This window comes from Mytilus californianus, unplaced genomic scaffold (assembly GCF_021869535.1).
Source record: "Mytilus californianus isolate M0D057914Y unplaced genomic scaffold, xbMytCali1.0.p SCAF_11, whole genome shotgun sequence".
NCBI lineage: Eukaryota > Metazoa > Mollusca > Bivalvia > Mytilida > Mytilidae > Mytilus > Mytilus californianus.
This window is the reverse complement of record NW_026262593.1, coordinates 38,933,200-38,956,696: the sequence shown is the minus strand read 5'-3', so window position 1 is coordinate 38,956,696 and position 23,497 is coordinate 38,933,200. Positions and strand designations below refer to the sequence as shown.

At 32.5% G+C, this 23,497-nt stretch overlaps 1 protein-coding gene across 1 annotated transcript in view; it reads right to left on the bottom strand.

Moving 5' to 3' along the window:
• LOC127720901 (uncharacterized) overlaps window positions 1-23,497 on the bottom strand; it is a 212,232-nt gene that overhangs the window by 175,150 nt on the left and 13,585 nt on the right. Inside the window, exons 3-5 of the mRNA XM_052227641.1 lie at window positions 15,780-15,909; window positions 10,666-10,720; window positions 8,882-8,988 (exon numbers count right to left, since the gene is read on the bottom strand). Coding sequence (XP_052083601.1) covers window positions 8,882-8,988; window positions 10,666-10,720; window positions 15,780-15,812 — 195 coding nt within the window. The 5' untranslated portion in view covers window positions 15,813-15,909. The remainder of the gene's footprint in view (window positions 1-8,881; window positions 8,989-10,665; window positions 10,721-15,779; window positions 15,910-23,497) is intronic.

Below are 23,497 nucleotides of genomic sequence, written 5' to 3'. Positions count from 1 at the left end.
AATTACGATGTCTTATATATGCTCAACAGGATGCCACTGTTAGTTTTATTAAATTGAATCTGATACAATACAACTTGTGTTAATTGGTAACATATGAACATGTAATGAATGTATGCACGGATTGTTGTGGAAGTATCATCCTGTAATGACATTACATCAATGTGGTGGAACTATTAAAACAAATTTGAGAACTCGAAAACTAATGCAAAAAATATTTCAAATCACTATTTTTTTAGGGAATCGTGTTCCTCGCTCTTTAGTTTGACCATGGAAGTAAATTGATTAGTGTCATCTATGTATAGATAGTTCAATTTGCTGCTTTTTTTTATTTCTTCTTTTAATTTGTCATTTTCTATATATATGTTTTTTTTAATTACTTAATGGTGCAATACAAAACACATGTAAGTTGTCTCTCGGTCATTTTAGAAATACACTGTTCAAAATGTTCTTGTGTGAAAAAATGTAACGCTTACAACACATTGAATGTTGGTTTCTGTTATAATGATGAATGTGTTGTCATTGTGAAGGAATATTAAAAAGCCGATTGCTGAAAACCTGGTGACAAATTTTAATCTTATGCACAGCAAAAGAGGCCCTTCTTCGTTGATATGTTGGGTTTTCCTTGTATTTCAAAACACATTTTGTCTGGTGCATATGCTACGACTCATAAATACTAACTTATATTTATTAATTTTGTTTTGTCCGACGAATTTGTGTCCCTGATTTTTTTTAATTTAAATTTTCGATCTTTCTTGCTGTTTGGAAAAAAATCTCAAACAAGAAAAATGTTTCCCAAGTTTTTATAATCAATTGTTCATGAACAATGTAAATTGCTTTTTTTAAAGGTGATTTATTTATCAAAGACAAACTATGAATCGCATAAATGAGCTTTGATTTAGGGACGACATCAAAAGATCAATGTAGGATAAAAAAACTTAATTCAAATAGTTTGGGGTGTGGGGTGTGGGGTGTGGGGGGTAAAAATTGCTGCAAGTTTTGTTTATTTGACATCGATTTTACATATATCTGTATTGGTCAATCAATTTTTCCCAAATTCAGTTAAGAGGGGGTCGGGGTCAGTGAAAAAAACTACGTGAATTAAGTTTGTTTATCCTACATTGAACTTTTGATGTCGTCCCTTATTGTCCTGTGAATTCTTATCCGTGACTTAATTCAGGCAAATTTTAAACTTTTCTTGCACTGTTGAAAATAAGGACAGAGGGACATCATATACAAATACTGTTAGTATTAAATCGCACTGATAGCAGTTAGAAAATTTTAGATGGGTGAAAATAAGTTGAAATATGAAAGAAAACTTTCAAATAAGAATTACTCCTAAACACACATAAAAATGGAGACCCACTATAAAAGCGCTTGCGACCTAACTCGCTTCATGATTATGTCTTTAGTTATTACAATTGATAAATCTTCACTTATCAATCAGAGAGAGAGCTCTACTTATCAATATCAATAAAAATATATTTTAACTGTTGAATGACTTATTCTTCAATTATTTAGTCTTAGAATTTATATCTTTAATTTTCACCAATTGTCTAAATTTGATTTAAAGAACCTTTTTGTCTGCTTACGCCTTACCTAACTAAAGATGGTTGAGATATGTTTAGCCGTTTATGCATAAAACATTTAAAAAATGAAAAACATCTAGCTTGTAAGTTATTTCTTCAAAGACATATATAGCATCATTTTAAAGCAAACTTATTTGTCCAAGGAATAAATGAATGATTGTACTGAAATGAATGAATGTATATAGCCTATTGTTTGAAAGCAGGACAAACTTGTGTTTGCTGGTGTTAATATGTTTATAAAAAATACAGCTGATATTATGCCATATAATTATTTCATTACTAATGGTGATTAAACTGCAATAAGCTACGGTTCGGTACCAATTTCGTCGTCAGCTCTGTTGTATAAGGACAAATGAAAATATTAAAGTTCTTGGTAACAAGGATGTCATATAACCTCCTAAATGGTTTTTTAAAAGATATATGAACATCAAAACTCACGAGATACGTTTTATGACTGTTTGTTAAAAAATGTCATTCAAGATCAATTAACAAAAATTATGGATTTTTTCCCTAATTTTTCAAAATAATTTCCCCTTCGTACATTGATTTATAATCTCGACGAGGTTTTGATCTCAATATCATCGTCCTTTTAAAGACCACTAACTCAAGTATCGTAATTTATAACTCCCGTGAAGACGCTAATTAACTATTATCAGAGACATGTCTCTGTTGTATTTAACAAGATTAGTTAATGCAACGACATCTATTGGAAGGAGTTAAGAGTTATCGTTAATTATCTACTGTCCAATATAAACAGATTGGGTTATCTCGCTTGGAAATGTGACATATTCTTGCACATGGTGGCTAGCTTATATTTAGTATAACTTGTTTCTCCAATACTGAATAGAAATTTCACAGAAGAAAAGAATTTTGCAACAAAGAAAACCCAAACAAATTGTTGGACATAAAGTCACAGGACAAAAGGTGATAATATATATATTTGAATTGTTTCTTTGATTGTTAATAATAAGAAAATAGAAACAAATAAAAAAGAAGAAAATTATAATCGCAATTGCCGTTTTCTCTACTAATATAAACTTTTAGTTTCTGTCCTCTTAGCTGCTATTTTACCGACTCCGGTAAAATAGCCTCCCTAGAGAGCCGGCAAAATAGCGATTTATATAAATTATGCTATTTTGCCCATATTAATATAGATTGTCAGTATATTAATTAAGAATAGAAAGAAATATAGAAACATAAACTTTAATAAGAAATCTAAAAAGAAAATGTCTTCGTTAAAATTATTACATACTGATATGCAAAGCAAGCATATTAGAATTGTTATTCTAATTAAAAATATCCCATAAATTTTGAAATTAAAAGTTACTTTGAAAATAAGAAGATGTGGTGTGATTGCCAATGAGACAACTCTGCACCAGAGACCAAATGGCGTAGAAGTTAACAACTATAGGTCACCATACGGCCTTCAACAATGGGCTAAACACAGAATGTATGGTAAGCTTTAAAAGGCCCCGAAATGACAAATGTGAAACAATTCGAACGAGAAAACTAACGGCCTCATTTATGTACAAAACAATAAACGAAAAACAAATATGATATACAGCAACAAACGACAACCACTGAATTACAGGCTCCTGTCTTGGGACAGACACATACAGAATGTGGCGGGGTTAAAAATATTTGCTGGCGCCAAATCCTCTCCCGTAACCTGGGGCGGTGGTGTAACAGTACAACATCAGAATAAACTATAACAATCAGTTGAAAAGGACTTAACTCATCCGATCATGTATATGCATCTTTCGGATATTTCATGTATCTGAAATAAGCCTTCATTTTTGACATCACGAAGTTTGAAGATGTGTCTTCACGAAAGTAACACACTTTTGAAGAATGTGCATGCACAAATGAACGATTCTCTCACATCTCTACCCTCTTTACTGTCCAGCAATCTCGTCCTTTTCCTTCTTCACCACGACATCGCTACGGTTAGAAATCTGTTTCAATACATAGAACGCACTTGTTAGTGCAAAGTGTATACCAAATTTGGTTTAAAACGATTGAAAATGTTGAATGACGGACAATTTCGCAGGTTATGGCATTGTTAGTTTCTTTACATGTGCTGCTTATCATCTCAAATGCGTGTCGCTACTCGTAAATGTTTATACATGTGGTTGCAAGATAAAAACGAAGATAAATGATGACTAGTAATGATGAAGCAACTTCATTTACCAGTGGATGAAGGTTTGTGGTCTTTGCCGCCATGAACACAACACAACTTTATTGCAAATGCATATACTAGACCGTTATTAAAGTTTTTGATTGGTGCTCTAGTTTTCATAAATTTTATAGTCCTTGAATCACGTTTCCACAGTTGCACACAGTTGTCCTTTTCAGAGTGCTGCTTTAGCTCTTCATATAAGTCGAACTTAGCGTTTAGTTCGATCTTTTTTACAACGGAGTGTCGTCTTTTCGAACGTCAATGTTTAACAGAAATTAACGTATTTACTGCTACATGTACATGTAATTTCATGAGTGAAATTCGTCTCCTTTTTTTGCCATACATCAATATTTTCAATAAAAAAATTATTTCATATAGTCTGAAAAAATATCTGGAATAAGACCGATAAAATAGCAAAACTCTATATAAATCGCTATTTTGCCGGAGCCGGCAAAATAGCGCTAAGGAGGTTATTTTGCCCGAGCAAGTGAAATAGAAGCTAAGAGGCTATTTTGCAAGAGCCGGTAAAATAGCCACTGCCATTTTTTTCCATCATTTTGGAATTACTTATTAAATATTTTTACATTATAAAGACATAGAAGGAATATTCTTTGCTGTACATGCACAACCAAAGAGTAAATATTGTAGTAGACAAAATAAAAGACAACTCATTCATTGTTGAAAAATTATAATAAAAACAGGTACCTTTAATCGGTAATCAAATGCATAATAATTATAATAAGAATTTTTTACTAAGAAAACATTTGGCAAAACAATTTAAAAAATAAATATTTGAGCACTTTTTAAGTTTATTCTCGCCTCACTTCGCTTGTTAATTTATGTTTAAAATTAAAATGTACTTTTAAGTAATTACGTTTTAAATAAACTACGTATAACTTGTAAATTATTAAGTCAAGGATTTTGTTACCACAAACCACCTTTACATAATTATTTCATTCGTAGATACAAAGATGTGGTCTGGAAGTTTGTCTGTGTCTGTATAGAAACCGGATTACAAACAAGATATCACATCCTAATTCTTACGGTTTGTTTATTTAGCCCGTAATTTAGATACAATCTATATAAACCTATTCCTCCTTTAAATGAAAAAAAAAACTCATAAAAAAATACCAGGCTTATCATTGTGTACGCCAGACGAAAGTTTCGTCTACAAAAGACTCATCAGTGACACTCGAATCAAGAATGTTTCAAAGGTCTATCAATTTATCACTATAATATGATCTTTGAAAATTGTCTTTATCGGTACTATCATTGATTTTGTTATTTAGAATTAAAACATAACTAAATATGTGTTGCTATAGTTATGAACACTTAAAGTCCTATACATCCTGTCGTAGTCCAAATAATTATGACGTCTTGAAAGGCTATTATATTTGTTTTCTTTGACGCCTTACATCGATGTAAGGCGTCAAAGAAAACAAATATAATAGCCTTTCAATGTAAGGCGTCAAAGAAAACAAATATAATAGCCTTTCAAGACGTCATAATTATTTGGACTACATCCTGTCGATACTAATAAATTGAATTTGGCATTGCAAAAGGCCATGATTTCTCAGACTGCTTATCATGAATTGGATGCGTACTTACTAGTACTTTAGTCTTGAGAATCATTATTTATTTATTTAATTTAGTTGTAATTGACTTTGAACTAGCTTTCAATGACTGCGAGTACTCTTGAGTCAGTACTTATAGTGCCTTCTGTCTTTTTGATATATTTTTTTTTCTTGCACTTCGTGTCGATCTGATAAATCAAGACCTTTCCACTTGATTAAAACAGTTTGTTCTTATGTTGTGCCGTCACATTTACACCATTGTTCCTTGTTAGGGGAGGTTCAAGCGCTCGCAAACATATTTCACTCCATCACATTCTGTCATGATGTACATGTCTAAAGTCAGGAGCCTCTAATTCAGTGGATGCGTTGGTTGTTATCTGTCATATTTGTTTTTCGTTTTTTGTATTATTGAATGCAGGCCGTTAGTTTACTCGTTTCAATTGCTTTACATTTTGTGATGCCAGGACCTGTTATAGCTTATAGTTGCTTACATCTACATCATTTGGTCTCATTTTGGATAGTTGTCTAATTGAGAATCATATATCCACATCTGCTTCTTTTATATTGATAGGAGCAAATGAAATATTACAATCAGATTGCAACGTAATATTGACTACATTCATAACATTTATTTTGATTTACGTTGCAATCTGATTGAAATACAGTTGTAAGCAAAGAGTGGACACAGTATCTGTATTTTAATCAGATTTTATTTCGTTGGTAAATTTGCTTTTTTTATTTCAAATTCAAATTCTTTATTACCTTGAACTTTACAGATCATCAGTGTCAATTTAAAATTTCGATCTAAACAAGTAAACAGACAAAGAATGTTCATGTTATGAATAACGTTTTTCTCTAAATTCTAAAAATGTATTCACCTAAATTTGTTTCAATAATATATACAATGAAACATCCAACTTGTATCGTTATAAATAGTGTGACATGTGTTTAATGGCGATTCGGACTGTGCCATCCGTGTATTTCAAAGTATATATCAATTATGTTGTAATACAATTTTATTTGATATTAGATAACGACTTTATTTCTAATCAAATATCTAATTTTTCGTAGTTTGAAAAATTTTATGTCGTGCTTTGAATTCAAAATTGGGTTCACAGACATCCATGTATATTATCTTTTCAAAAGGTACTCTAAGTGATTAGGGATATACAAACGAAACAGTTTAAGTCTATACTTTGAAATGTTTAAATTCAATAAACAAAATAATTTAAGATGTAATATATATGTATAATGCAACATCGGTTACTTAATAGATTGTTTTTAAAAGTGGAGACACCAATGGGGGAACCAAAACTCACGATTCAAAGAAAAAAGACCACCATGGCCGAAAAAAAATCCAGGAAAAGACAAAGAACATTTCTTCAAAACACCAAAAAAGATATGTAAAGAGTTAGTGACACAAACTCCATAAAAATTGGGATCGAACTCACGTGCTGTTGTCAAATTCGAGGTAAATGTCTAGAAATGATGCAGAGGAAGCTGTATCTGTGGTTTCTTTAGTCTCTAGTTCAAGAGGATATATTAATGGGACCCAGGCAGAAATGTTTGGATTGTTAATGGAAAGAACATTATATATCAATAATTATTGAATATGATTTTGTGACTGCATTTCAGTGACGGATTTAACAAGCGTTGATTCTAGTAAAAGAAACCACGACAAATAAATAGGCTGACGTCCCACCAGTGGTTAAGGCAGACAAACCAAGGTAATATACATTTACGGTACCAATTTAACTGCACCAAATGCGCATTTCGACAATAAATGTCTCTTCAGTTTTACTCGAGGCCAAATTATTTGAAAATCCAAAGCTTATTAAAAATTTGAAGAGCTCAAAAAAACCACCGAGATAACAGAAACTCAGTACAAATGTCACAATTGAGAATAGGACATAATCATCAGTAAAATAATAGAGTTGACGACTATTCTGGTACCTAATGATCTAAAGAATGTGAACACATGTCGCAAATGAGTTGAGACAAAGACAGGTCTATCTGTCAACCGATTCGTGATGGCAACCATACAACTCCTATATTGTCGATTTCAGTCTTTCCTCCTCGAAAATCTGTTGGGGCAAACGTATATACACTATATAGCTGCATTTTGGTTACTAAAATACCTTATTAAAATACCCTCTTAATCTTTTTTTTTTTGACTTCATTTTTACCTGTACCATTTATCAGATATGAGATGAATAAAGGCAACAGTAGTATACCGCTGTTCAATAGTCACAAATCGATTAAGCGAAAACAAATCCGGGTTACAAACTAAAACCGAGGGAAACACATCAACTATAAGAGGAAAACAACAGAAAAACAGAAACACTGAACTGCAACAAAAACATACGCCAACATACATAGAAACAGACTATTTGATAACAACTGCCATATTCCTGACTTGGTACAGGACATTTTAAGAAAAAATGGTGGGTTGAACCTGGTTTTATGGCTAGCCAAACCTCCCGCTTATATGGCAATGTTAAAAACACCGCTAAAATGACAACATTACGTGACAGGAATACAGTACAAATAAACGCAAGAACACCCAGAACATTACAGAGAAATACATAAATAAATAATATAATAGTACATAACAACATGTAAACCACAGAACAACAACGGACACCTCCCATGAATTTACGACAGTACACTAGTCACCTCAAACGAAGAATAAACTGCGCGTCACACGAATATATCAACGCCACAAAATGTGACGTAATTTTGTGACGTTTGTATTATCACAGGTAAATTTCTAAAAATAGAATAGATTTGTTTTATTGTAGACACGTACAAGAATATAAAATTGGGATTGAGTTTGTTATGGTATTATTTTATGTATTTTCTAACCATGACAAGAATATTAAAATGGAATTGTGTTTGAATGGTGTTATTATTTGTATTTTCTAACCATGTCGTTTTTTCTTATAAATCAAAACTGTGTATGAACAAAATATCCTGTGCTTCAAACTTAGAATCATATAAATGAAATAGCTGATTTATTGTCTTAACTTTTACATACATATAGAAAATAAAAATAAAATAACTGTAATATAAGGCAAGATGATATAAGAACAAACAGTATAACCACACTTGAAAACAAACAACATAAAACAAAAACACTGTAGACGAACCACGAGTAACTCGACTATACTGACAAATAAGACATATGTGAAATGTACCGAAAATACAGAATTTATACCATAAACGATAAGACATAACACAATATCACGCCAGACTTACAAAAGAAACATCATAACTAAATACATGAATGTTGGATGTATAAATACCGAGACACATCGTATAGCAATGCGAATTCACACTCGGCAAAACAGTCATAACATTCCATTTATTTTTAGATATAGCGTTAACCCGGGGCTATGGACTCATCTGGCAGTAGCTTTCCAAGTGTAAGTTTTTGGTTTTATGTGTTGTTTTTATTCGTAAATGTTAATTGGACACACGGCTTTATATTGTTTTCCAAACTAATAGTAACTTATATAACTAAATTTTGGTTACTAGAATACCTTTTCAAAATACCCTTTGGAATGTTCGATGAATTTGCTATTTCTAATCTTTTTGAACTCGGTTTCCGTTGTTGTATCCTTCACAATATATCTTGCTGAATGTGGACCTGAAAGAAATGGATGGGATTTAGTTGTCTTTTTAGGATATAAAACTGGTATATTTATTATGGACATACGATAATGTCATGGGCATATTGAATATTTTGGACGTAATAGTATATGTACATGCACCAGTCCGACCGAATTCATCGAATTTTTGAAACACGTTAGAAGTTGTTTTTATTGATTAACATAAATTTATCTCCACAAAAGTTTAAAGTTTATTAACATATTGATACTAAATAACGTTTCTATAATTTTATTCCCTTCTTTGCATTTAATTCTATTATCAATCTTCCTATAAAAATTACATCATATTGTTTGTTCGGCATGTTTAAACACCACCAATGCCGTCTTAGTGCACCAAGCTTCTTTAAACCGCACCAAGTACCCGAAGGAATAGCAATTTAAGCAACAAGGTCTTTCAGTACGGTTAAGTTTTAGATATGAATAATTCTTTTTATCTTTAGTGTAGATACATACAAAATTAATAGGGTTAAATAATATTTTTCATGGTGTGCGCCGACTTCTGCTATGTTACGTTTCCACTTATAACATTGTTGACATTGCGCACCCCAAAAAAATAATATACCGAAGTTTTTCTTAGGTTGAAAACGTCGACCGTAAGTGTTGTGTGCCCATACAAGAATTTAAGTTTATTAAACAATTCTAAAACAAATATTAGTTTTATTTAATGTCTACCCAGTGCACTTTAAAGCTAAGATATCTTTCAAAACCGATTTATGTATCTAACCGTCTTTAGTGAGAACATTTCTGTCATGTTATATGACGAGACAATTCATCTTCACATGCTGAAGTTCAGTAAATTACCTAGAAGCATGGTTGAACTCTGGTACAAAAGGTCACAACAGATTTATCTTGCTTAATTTTCAACCATTGGTATCCGAATATACATATATGATTAATCACAGGTATAACCTGGGTACATATCCAAACTCACCCAATGTTTTCTAATTAGATATCTGCACATACATTAATTATCTTTTTTATAACATAGTGTGCAATTTTTAATTCTCAAGTCTTTAAGTTTTTAATTCTCGTTTTTTTAAAATTTAAATATAGATGTATGATCGTTTTCGAAAAATGGCCTAAACATAGTTTGACGAGAACTGCTTGCAATACTTTTTTTTACGTGGAAAGAGCGTTATATGAATGGGGTGTCATGATATGTTAGTATTCAATAACAGCAGAACCGATAGAAAGACCGTTTGTTCAACTTAGATTTACTGCAAAACAACAAACTGTGGCAAAGGCATTCAGACAATCGAAAGTACCTTTCAAATCCAATTCCCTTCGACGGATAGAGTGTGTCGTACAATCCTTTTCAACTTGTGGTTATATACAGATATACATTCATGCTTGGTAATGATGTGTATATACTTCGTTATACATGTTTTAATTTGAAATACCAGCAATGGTGCATAAATGTTTCAAATATGTTAATATTTAACCACATGAAATGTTTGTAAATAAAATCATTACATTAGTCGTTATATATATATATATATTATGTATGCAATTTTATTTGATTATAATCAAGTTCAAATTCTACAAAAACTGTTTATCTAACATCAAAGAAAATTGTTGACCTGCATGTACGTTTTTGTTATATATTGTGTTGCGTTAGCTGACTTATTTCAAGGGAAAATGTCTAATACTAATACCTTCATTTCCTATTTCTTCTGTCTGATACTTCCATTCTCCGTTGTTTTCTTGTAACTAAAACAAATTGAAACTATTGACATACTACTAATGTGGTCTCCCTCTTGTCAACCGGGCAACAGTAACAAGTGGCGTTTAATATCTTTAAACTGGAAACAGGGTTAAAAAGACATATGATGCTATTTTCGTATTTCAGCAAAACAACGTTAAATTGATAGCAAAGAAACGATTGTGACACAGCAAAACTCAAAATGCCAGAAACCAATAGAAATATTATTAGGTCAAGTGAAATACAACACAGTCTAAAGTCTTGATGTCACGAAAAAATAACGCATCAAAGATACCAGGCTTATATTTTTGTACGCCATACGCGCGTTTCGTCTACAAAAGACTCATTAGTGACGCTCGAATCATAACAGTTGATAGGCAAAATAAAGTACGAGTTGAAGAGCATTGATGGCCAAAAGGCTTTGCCAAATACAGCTTAGGTAACATTCATGTATAAATCAAAATTCAGTGAATGACACCGTTATTTGGGAAATGGGTGTTAGTTGTTTCAGAATATATTCAATTTATTCACAAGTTTTATAGATGTTTCAGAAGGACAAATTGGAGGCAGGATGATAGTATTTGAGCTAATGCTAATGCTCATACTATATATATATCCCTCAGAAACGTGTCCATCCCCCCCCCCCCCCCCCAAAAAAAACATGTCCAATCCCCCAAAGTTGTTCATATGACGTCACTGAACTCTAAATTTGTATAGTTGATAAAGGCCCTAAAACGCGTCCTTTTTATGAAAGCCCAATCGTGTCCATTTTTCAAAAACGCACAAACGTGCTTAATCCCCAAACGTGTCCATTTGAGACCAAAACGTCTCCTGTCTATACGAACGCTCAATCGTGTCCATATTTTAAAAACGCCCAAACGTGTCCACCGTTATTAACTAGTGATTCGTAATCACATATGTTGTTTAATAACAAATCGATACTAAATTATTATAGGAACTTTTAATGTGTTTTGTTGTTGTGAAAATGGGACAGTAACTCTTTAAAAGCCCAGAAACCACTTCTGCCGGAAGCCGACCTTGCGATACCCTCATATATTACTAGTAATAAGATAGTTAGGCATCACATGAATATATTAGTACAAAAAAAAATTCACTTAGTAAACGATGTATGTACAAAATTAATTAATTGCAATGTCAATGTTCCCTCTAAATATGCATTAAATATTTGCCACTGAACATTAACCACTCAACAGTCAACTTATGTGTTGCAACTAAAACTCGCAGTTATGCTAAATATTAACAACCGGCGTTGTACAAACTAATGTTAATAAATAACCACTTAATCAATCGTTGAAACACTGGGAAAACTTGCAAGATAAAATGTTTTTGATTTCACAATTGTAAAGTACTTCCATTTAAAGTTAAAAAAAAATGATATTCATATTGATATAAAAAATAATAAAACCACTGCAAGTAAAATTTTTTTTTTTGGGGCCATTCTTTTTCTTATCTGTTGTCTGTTTATTTGAAAGCTGAAGTTAGTGATTTCATCTTTCACTGTGCATAGTGTACCACGTCTTGTACATTTGTCTATACGGATCACTCCACCTATCCTCCAGATGTCAGTAGATATCGGCTTTGATATTTTTTTTTCGAATCCAACCGAAACCCGACGTCTTCAATCGTGTCCCCCTCCGAGTGTATCACCAGTCCAGTAGTCAGCACTTCTGTGTTGACGTGAGTTATCATTGACATGGTAATAATTATAAATTAACTGTTTACAAAACTGTTAAGTTTTTCGAAACACTAAGGGGTTTCTACTCCAGGAATAGACAACCTTAGCTATATCTGGTAAAACCTTTCGGAATTTTGGGTCTTCAATGGTTTTCAACTTCGTACTTTATTTGGCCTTTTTAACTTTTTTATTCGAGCCTTACTGATGAGTTTGTTGTAAAAGAAACGCGCGTCTGGCGTATTAAATTGTAATCCTGGTATTTGTTAGTTTATTTACAACAACTGGGTCGATGTCACTGCTGGTGGAGGTTTCCTCCCCGAGTGTATCCCCACCCTAGTAGTCAGCAATTTTGTGTTGGCATGAATTATCATTGACATGGTCATAATTATAAAATAACTGTTCATCAATAGAAGAAATGGAGCTCTCTTTTATAAAACCTTATATATATGTTACACTTGCAAACGTGGGCATCTCCCCAAACGTGTCCAATCCTCTTAACGTGTCCTTTTTGCCCAAACATGTCCTTAGAATTACAAATCGCCCAAACGTGTCCAATTCCACATTCCCCAAACATGTCCAATTATCAACTTCGCTCAAACCTGTCCGGTTTTATACTCTCCTAAACGTGTCCGACAATTGTTATTCCCCAAAACGTGTCCACTTTAAAACACCACAACGTCTCAATACTTTTAGTGCGTATATGTCCTGACGTATACGGCAATTCATATCTTCTATTAAATTCTAACTGCATTTCCAGAAACATTCCTACACATTCTTGCCAAATTTCGTCGGTATTGGTTTACATGTAAACGTTATTTTCCTAAATAGCTTACAAAAAACTAAGTATTATTTACCCCAGGATTTGATTCCCTTAGTTGTATTTGGTAAAACTACATTCGGAATTTGGGTCCTCAATTTTTATACTGGTATCTTTGATTAGTTTATTTACAACCGCTTGGTCGATGCCACTGCTGGTGGAGGTTTCCTCCCCCCCCTCCATCCCCCCCCCACCCCAAGTATCACCAGCCAAGTAGTCAGCACTTCTGTGTTGACATGAATTATCATTGACATGGTTATAACAAAACTGTTAATGTTTCGAAATACTAAGGGTTCTCTACTCCAGGAATAGACAACCTTAGCTGTATTTTGTAAAACCTTTCGGAATTTAGGGTCCTCAATGCTCTTCAACTTCGTACTTTATTTGACCTTTTTAACTTTTTTATTCGAGCCTTACTGATGAGTTTGTTGTAGAAGAAACGCGTGAAACGCGCGTCAGGCGTATAAAATTGTAATCCTGGTATTTGTTAGTTTATTTACAACATCTGGGTCGATACCACTAGTACTGCTGGTGGAGGGTTCCTCCCCGAGTGTATCACCAGCCTAGTAGTCAGCACTTCTGTGTTGACATGAATTATCATTGACATGGTCATGATTATACATTAACTGTTTACCAAACTTTTATTTTTTTTGTAAATACGAAGGATTTTCTACCCCAGGAATAGATTACCTTAGCTGTATTTGGTAAAACCTTTCGGAATTTTGGGTCCTCAATGCTCTTCAGCCCCGTACTTTATTTGGCCTTTTTAACTTTTATGATGCGAGCCTCACTGGTGAGTCTTTTGTAGACACAACGCGCATCTGGCGTATACAATTTTAATCCTGGTACATATGTATCTATGATTAGTTTATTTACTAGTCATGTTTTGAATTTTATTTGAATGGCATGTTTCAGTTACACGAAAATAACATACTGTATAAAGTTTTTTTTTATCATATACACACGGGTTATGTCAAAGAACGTCTCGTCCTTTTTCTAAAAAAAGTTCATCGGAAGATACCAAGACCTTGTTGATAAATATTCCATATCAACTTCACAAATAATACATGATAGTCTTGATGTATAGATTCTAGGTACTTGCGTTGTTCATCATTTTAATTACGTGTTATAGTGTTCTTTTATTTGTCTTTGTAAATTATTAACCTTTACTGTTTGGTCCATTTTTGGTAATATCCTTTTTGCGTGGCTCGGTACTTATACATCCTGCCATTGTGTTATTGTGCTATGGTCATTTTTTGTATTCTTGTATTTCATTTTTGCGTATGTGCTTTGTCTATATGCCATTTTGTTTTTCTTTGTTGACATATTTGTTTTATAGTGATTAGGATTGTAACACAATGTTGACTGCTGTACGCCTGTTTATGACATTTTTGCCTATTATTATAAAAATAAAGGAGATGAGGTATATCTGTTTGTTTTGTTCACACATTGTTGTCAATATAATGGAATTTTATGCGACTGTCATACAAGTGAGAGGTTTAGCTAGCTGTAAAACCAGGTTTAATCCCCCATTTTCTAAATAAGGGAATGCCTGTACCAAGTCAGGAATATGACAGTTGTTTTCCAATCGTTTGATGTGTTAGAGCTTTTGATTTTGCCAATTGTTAAGGGACTTTCCATTTTGAATTTTCCTTGGAATTCGGTATTTTTGTTGTTTTACTTTGTATGGTTCAAGTTTCTTGAATTTTTTGTAGGTCCAAGTATATATTTTGTCAAAATTTAATGAAAATTAAACAAGCCAAGTCTATATAAGTTAAAGTGTTGGTTACCCCCTTAATAACAGAAAATTCCGACAAGTTTTGCCATATACGACTAAAGCAATCTTCCCTTAGTGATTTAAATATTTCAACATTTCATAACAGTTAATTTACAGAAAATGAACATATCAATGATATTTGATGTTAGCAGATTATTGCTGATTACTGGGCTGGTGATATCATCGGGGACGAAACGTAAACCAGCACAGTGGTTGTAAAACTTATCAAAGATACTAGGCTTATAATTGGGAACGCCAAACGTGCGTTTCGTATACACAAGACCCATCAGAGGCGATCGAATTAAAAGAGTTGGAAAGCCAAATTATATACAAAATTGTAGAGCATTGACAGCAGAAAAATCCGAAAAAGTTGTGCCAAATACGGCTAAGGCAAACTCGCAACAACCACGCACCAACAGTGTAAATGTTTGATAATTAGAACTTGAAAAAAATGTCACAACAATATTCTTTAATAACACTATAAATCCTATATGTAAAACATGTATCGTGTAAATAATATCACATACTTTCTTATTACAACAATCAGGAAATATTTTTTTGTTTTGTTTTTATATTCAATTAACTAAAATCAATATACCCTGTATAATTTATACGTTTAAACCTTATTGATAGAAAACTTTTTATTAAGTATCAGGATAATTTTTCGTTCCTCAAAATATATACATTCCTAGCAGTTTTTTTTATAATTGTTTGCTTCTACAACTTTTCTTGCATACACGAGTGAATGTATCACTCGTTAAAAGAAGCATGACTTACTTCATCTTTGTCATGTAGTTTTGCAGATAACATAGCAGCCAAACCTTTCTTTGTTGCTAAAACTTCTCCATCCTCAGGAGGGTGATAAACCCTTAGGATCTGACCATTTGGTTTTATATGGAAAGAAAACCTTTAAATGTATAAATTTGAACATTAATTAACTACCCTTATTTACCACTAATTCAATCGATTATGAATCTAGACAATAAGTATGACGATGCTTAAATAACATGAACATTACTGTTACATTTTGTTATTGTGTGGCAAGCTTAAGAAGGTAAAAAAGTGCAATTTGTCAAATGAACACATCATCATTCCGAGGATCTTCTTACCGAGACGAGCGTTCAAAAATTGGTCAATCCACTGCTTTAATCGAATCACACAGAATATAGCAGCAGAATCACGTCTTTATGCACGGCATCCATTATTGCATATAATACCAATTGACGTTAACTTCTTCTCACCTTGTATAAATGTAAAATGTAAAAACCAAGGAGTTAAGCCATTGAACCAATGGTTCCAAGTGGCAAAATTTAAGTCATCCCTTTGAAAGTTTTACGGACACCATCACGAGTTGGTTGACCGTCATGGAATATCTGTGTCACAAATGTAACCACGGATATGTACAAATTGTCGTAATCACAATCCTGTCCTCTTTCTATCGATCGTGACATCATCGAATGAGACCTATGACCAAATTTCTACTTACCATTATCAAAATGCCGGTTGCCACTAGTGGAGGAGCACATGAGCTTACCCCATGCGCTCTCCGTTTTTTTTCGATTTCTGCCTTTTGAATATTTCTTGGTATCTTTCGCTTGATTTTTCATGGAATAGGGTTTGTTACCTTAATTATTATTATATGGAATTAGCTAAAATTTAGACAAAAAATAAAAGTATGATTTTGTTGGTTTTCAGCACTTAAAAGGGCAGGATATTGAAATTTGCTATTAGCAGCCAGTTTGGTCCACTTTTGGTAAATAAAAATGGCAAAACCAAAAGCCAAACAACAGTATAAAAAACACAACATAGAAAACTAAATAATGAGCAACACGAACCCCACCAGAAGCCGGGGTTATCTCAGGTGCTCCGGAAGGGTAAGCAGATCCTGCTCCACATGTGGCACCCGTCGTCGTAAATCGTGAATACATGACCAGTCTGCAAACTGATCGTGATAAAATATCAAAATGATTAAACATATAACTGTGAATAAGTGAATATTTAAGGAAGAAACATCTATTGAAGAAACAATATTATAATATTATGAATTGAGTTATATACCAATTAATATCATTTTTTGGGTGGGGGCTGCAGGAGGAATTTTCACGAATAGAATATTAATTTTATACCTATTTGTTTAGTTCGTGCGAAAATTTATTTCAGTTTTGTACACAACTGTTTCCTGCATCGTCCTTCATTTTGTAGGACAGAATATTCATTTTCATCCTGTTTTGGTAAGGTTATTTTTCCAGTAGTTGCCAGGCAAGAAGATTCAGTTTGAAAACCCTTCTTCTCCCCCGCCCCATGGAATATATAAAGGCCATTCCCTTACTTACCCCGATTTAGACTCAAAACAATCAACATACACATCATTCACTTGAAAATGTTTTGTGAGTGGACTCGCAAAGAAACTGGCTAGACATTAATAAATTTATGGCTACAGGACAATTTGCAGAAAAAAATTAATAGCATATGCGGGAAAACAACAACATTAGAGGACTTAAGTTAAAAATGCAGTAATCCTGCGTTGCCTAACTGATACAGAAGATTACAAAAAAATAGTTGAATTCTATGTATCCACTTTAAATACGTTTCTTCTACTGTTCTCGTGTGAACAGTTCTCACGTAAAGTTAATTAAAACTGGTGTACGGATGAGAATAAATTTTATGTCAAAGCAGTTTTCAATACGTGAAACTAATTGTAAACAGATTTTACGTACACGACGTTTGAAGTGAACACAGCCTTAGTCTCAGAGCAAAACCGTTAGCACTAACCGTCCAAGAAAAAGTCAAATAACAAAAATACCGAACTCCAAGGGAAATTCAAAACGGAAAGTCCTTTATAAAATGGCAAAATCAAAAGCTCAAACACATCAAACGAATGGAAAACAACTGTCATATTCCTGACTTGGCACATATTTAATATTGGAGAATTATAATGATTGGTCTATTGATAGTTTATTTTGCCCACGACTTGTTAAACAGGTGTTTGTAAAACGGAGTTCATTAACCAAGTTTTATATTATGTAAATTTACTCACTAGTTTTATAGCTGTCACATTTGTTAAATTTGTAACAATGATTTACCAGATTTGGAGTTTATTAATGCAGGAAACACGATTTTGGTACTTAATGAAGTATATGTCAATCAGATATACAAAATGGTAATTTTTAAAGACTTTTTACTTCCGAATGAAAAGATAGTAGCTGCTGGTGTAAGTATGTATATTGAGATAAAGAGATGTCAACTTTTAAATTTCCATTTCTATGTAGCAACGTTCTTGCAGCGCCTGTATATTGAGTTTATATCTCCCAACTGATACGATACTAGTATTCCAGAGCTTGCATTTCCAATCATGATTTCCTGGATAGAGGGTTGCTACTCACAAGGAAGCTAGTAAACCAAGAGTTCCCAGTGGTGAAGTTGAAATCATCCCTTTTTTTAAATTTAACGGACGCCATCACGAGTTGAATGGCCGTTATGAAATATCTGTTTCACAGATGACGACGGATATGTTCCAACTGTCGTAACCACCATCCCGTGTTTTTTCCTACCGAATAAGACTTATCACCGGGTTTATGGAGTTGCTTACCCTTCCGGAGCACCTGAGATCACACCCGGTTTTTGTTGGGGTTTGTGTTGCTCATTCTTTAGTTTTCTATGTTGTGTTTTGTATACTGTTGTATGTCTTTTTGTTTTTTCGTTGTCAGTTTATTTTCGACTTATGAGTTTGAATGTCCCTTTGTTATCTTTCGCTTCTCTTTTGCATGATAAGATGACAAAATAAATTAACCACAAAACAGGCATATGTATTTTAGTGGTAATGGGCGTTCTACAAGTGTTGAAAACATTTATAAATTTCACAGTTAAACTAAAGCTATGTTAATTTAGAAACATATAGATTTATGTCGCAATAGATAGTCTGGCGGATAGACATTTAAACAACAACTATCAAGAATTCAATTATAAGATTACCGGTCTAGATTTTTATTTCATTTTAAAGTACAATCAAAGCCATGTCAAAATATAGATACAGGTGGCACATTTCCTTCTGCATTATCACATAATCATGATGAAAGGGGTAAAGATCCTTAAGAACGTTTAAAACCAAGTTGCTTGAATTTATCTTCATCTCTTCATATGGTTTCATAGTACATAATTATTTTGTGTACAAAGTAACTGCATGAATAATGGATGACCACAATAAATAATAAGATTGCGTTGTACTCTGATCAAGGAATTAAGAACCATATATTTTATTCTATATTGAATTGATAGTAACTTGTCTTTTAAATTAACAATGATTTTTATATCAAGATGTATACAATTCATTGTGAATACTAATGACACACTTTTCTTTAATTTGGGACACACAATTTTATTCATAAACAGCCATTGGCACTTTTTGCTCTTAATATCTTAATTACAATACAACGAAATCGTACCTTCGTGTTCATTCATGCATAGTTATTTAGTACACGGAAAAAGTATGTACTATGAAACTTAGAAGGTAAATTAAAGCAATTTGATTGGACGAGGAGTTGTTAACATGTAGTTAAGTAGATATAAGAAGATGTGGTATGAGTGCCAATGAGACAACTCTCCATCCAAGTCAAAATTTTATAAAAGTAAACCATTATAGGTCACAGTACGGTCTTCAACACGGAGCCTTGGCTCACACCGAACAGTAAGCTATAAAGGGCCCCAAAAAATTACTAGTGTGAAACCATTCAAACGAGAAAACCAACGGTCTAATCTATATAAAAAACGAGAAACGAGAAACACTTATGAACCACATCAACAAACGACAACTACTGAAAATCAGATTCCTGACTTAGGACAGGTGCAAACAAATGCAGCGGGTTTAAACGTTTTAATGGTACCAAACCTTCACCCTTTTTCCTGAAACAATAGTGTAACATCACAACATAGAAAGACACACTATAAAATATCAACTGAAATAGCTTAACTCAATCAAAGGACATATTAAGACCAAGGTATGTTAATAAACAAGTTAATACCGAAGCACTGACTACTGAGCTGATGATAACCTCGAGGACTAGCAAATTTTTTTTTAAATGATTTTGCTTTGAGATTATCAAATACTATTAAGAATTTAATAAATCTAAACTAAAACATACTGATCGCATGCCAAGTTAAGCTGTAATTTGATAAAACAAAACGATTAAAATCAATTATCTATAAGCTATCAGTTCGTCATCAAAATGACAGTCACGTCTCTCAAATATTACATTATGGACTTCCTAGTTTTAACTTTCTGTACTAAGTCTTTTTATTGTTGTATTCATTGTCTATTTATTATGTATATCTTTTGAGATACTAAATAAATAAAAATAGCGTGAAATATGCCAACTTCCTGAATGAACCATTGATACAGCTACATGTTAAAATTTATATAAACTACCGCTTTACATACGTTTTCAATTTTATCAATTTCACTTAAACACTAGGACGTTTATGTACCTGTCAAATTAAATGCATGAACAAATGTTTTCAACCATAAAAATATAAAATTAATAAGCTTCATATGTATGCTTTACGATCGTCTTGATTAAAATGTGACTGGTGCAATTGCATACAGGTAGTATAACACAGCCTTAATTGTTATAACTTAATAAAGAAACAAATTAATTTAAGAAAACGAGATGAGAACAAAAATATCACAGCGTAATTGCAATAATATTGGTTAATATTGTTCTATGTAAGCCAAGCTTGGATTCGAAGTGAATTTGATTTTTAAAACTGGATACTATTTAACAATGTGCGTGCCATAACCCTTTTATTTTATGTCAAAACTTAGCAAATGACAAAAATACCATGATAACCTAGCTACGTCTCCAATTTAAATCTATATGATAGTGTGTGCAATATTTGTGAATATTGGAAGGCGAATATTCAGTTTCAATTAAACAATATAGATGGAACAGTATATCATAAAAGGCGAAGATAATCAAAACTGCAAAGTATCATTGTTCCTATTTGTTTCTATTGTCAATAAAAGTTAATGCAGTCGTTTCAGTGAAGAACATTTTAATGTCACTACTAAATTCATTTACAATATTTCTAGACACTACATCACTGCAACCAAAATCTACCCACTCGAATATAAAATTATAATCATCCATGAGCAATTATATCCTGAATGCTGAACTGAACTGTGTCCTGCTTAGCTATCAAAAATTACTAAATGTTCAACACGCATTACCGCTTCACTCAACCAAACTTCCATAAAACTATGTATGCCCTTCAAAGGTAAATAATTATCATACTACTATTTCACGAGAAGGAACGGATAAGTCAGTTTGAATTTCAAAACAATGTTAATCTGAGTCCAAGTTGTGAAGTTCATCAGATTATCAGATTTTTCAAAATATGCAGTACCTGGACTAAAATTTGGGAATTTTTTACCCATTCGGACTTTTGTATGTTTCTTTTATTTGTACAAAATTTGAATATTTGCCAAACTTCCTGTTGCTTTAAGCGAATCATGTAAGAAGTTTTTAAATAAAACACGAAAGAGTCTATTGTATAATCATGATAATTGAATTACAAAAAATCATTGTCTTCACGAAAGCGTTTGTATACTAACATAAATGTGTGTTGTCAGGGACCACTGTAATACGTAAGCATTTTGGATCCTTTGTCGTGTATGATATAAGATATTACCTTCAAAACTGTAAAATATCCTTTTGATTGAAATACTCAACACTGTAGCATGTACAATTTTGCTATTTTATAAAATGCAATGTAAAAAGTCAGAACCTATCAGTAAAACCTAAAACGACCTTGGGATATGTCATGATGCAAATCAAACAAAACATATTGGACATCTTTTTCTCTTAAAAGACAGGTAGAGCCATGTTGGATTCAACCTCAAATACACATTCAATTCAAAACCTGAATTTGGAATAGGAGATTATCACCTATCATACTGTTCGCTGTAACAAACAAAAAAATGTTGTAAAAGATATTTCATTTTTAAAAGCCGTACAGACTGAAACTTTCGATTGTTATATTCACATAGCAACGCCATTTTTGCACGTAAAATTCTAATGACACACATAGGCCGATGTGCTCGTAAAATTGGTTGCTGAAAATTGAAAAAATGAAATAACATAAGGCATAAAACTTCTAGGAACGTTCTGAAAATGGATGTGTGCTAAGAGTTTTAAATTTTATGTGTAAATATTTTATTTCAATCTGGATTATCAAGTTGAGATAACAACTCTTACATATGCTTTTCGATAATCAATGAAAGTAAGAAATATATATTTAGAGTAGCATACTTTTTAACATTTGTTGTGGTTAAGAAATAACTGCTTACAAGTTCAGTTCAAAAAGGAAAAAAATGAAAAAAATTCATATGGAATTATTCATAAAAAAACATTCCCGTCAAAACAAAACCAATAAAATCAGAAAGTAATTATAAAATAAGAATACAAAAAAAATCGTGAAAATAACAATAAATACAGTTATATTAATTTCGATAAACATGTCACTTCTGGTTACTTTTTGAAGTAACATGTGTGTTAGGATAAATATATTACAGGGAAACATACAAAGGGATGCATTCCTTAACATTATGTTCTTAAGAAATTCACGATGACTTTAATTTCTCCTTTAAACCCCGACAAAAAATGCAATTACTATTTTGTCCAGTTGCATTTTAGAGAATGACATAAAAAAAAGTCCTATGAATATAAGATTTGTAAATGACCTCTAAATGTTTTTTTCAATCAAAACCAAACCAACAGGTCCATATTTCTTGGATAAACAAACTTTTTCACCTATGTAACTCGATACAAATTAAGATCATCGGACTCAGTTTTCAAAGCCTTTGTATTGTTATCAAGTAATCAAATGCATGCACCTTATTCAATATGGACAAATACAAATATGACTACAAATAGTGCGCTATAAAAGACATTTTGCATTCTTTAAGATTGCAATGGGAAAAGCGCTACTATAAAGCAGTCCCAATTCTATGGACAAAACATAAGTATTCAATTTGAAAAACGTATGTAAAAAATAAACATCTATAATAGAACATAAATATTTCTTCATAATAGAAAATTAAAAGTGCATAATTTCATCCTCATTTTTCAGCACAGTTTTAATTGAAAATAAACGTTTTCGTCATCTTTATTGGTCCACCTTCCATAAAAAGGTATTAATATAAAATGAATATAATATATATCCTATTAGACTGAGTCCGTGTTAACACCTAACGTCACAAACAGTAAACCAGTTAACAACACGACGGATGCCACATGCTGAGCAGGATCTGCTTACCCTTTTGGAGCACCTGCGATCAACGCCGGTGGGGTTCATGTAGCTCAGTCTTTAGCTTTTTATGTTGTGTTTTGTGTACTATTGTTTGTCTTTTAGCCTTTTTCTTTTTGGCATTGTCAGTTTATTTTCGACTTATGAGTTTCACGGTAGGTATAGTGTCCGGCTAGGATCGTGGTTTTTCGAGT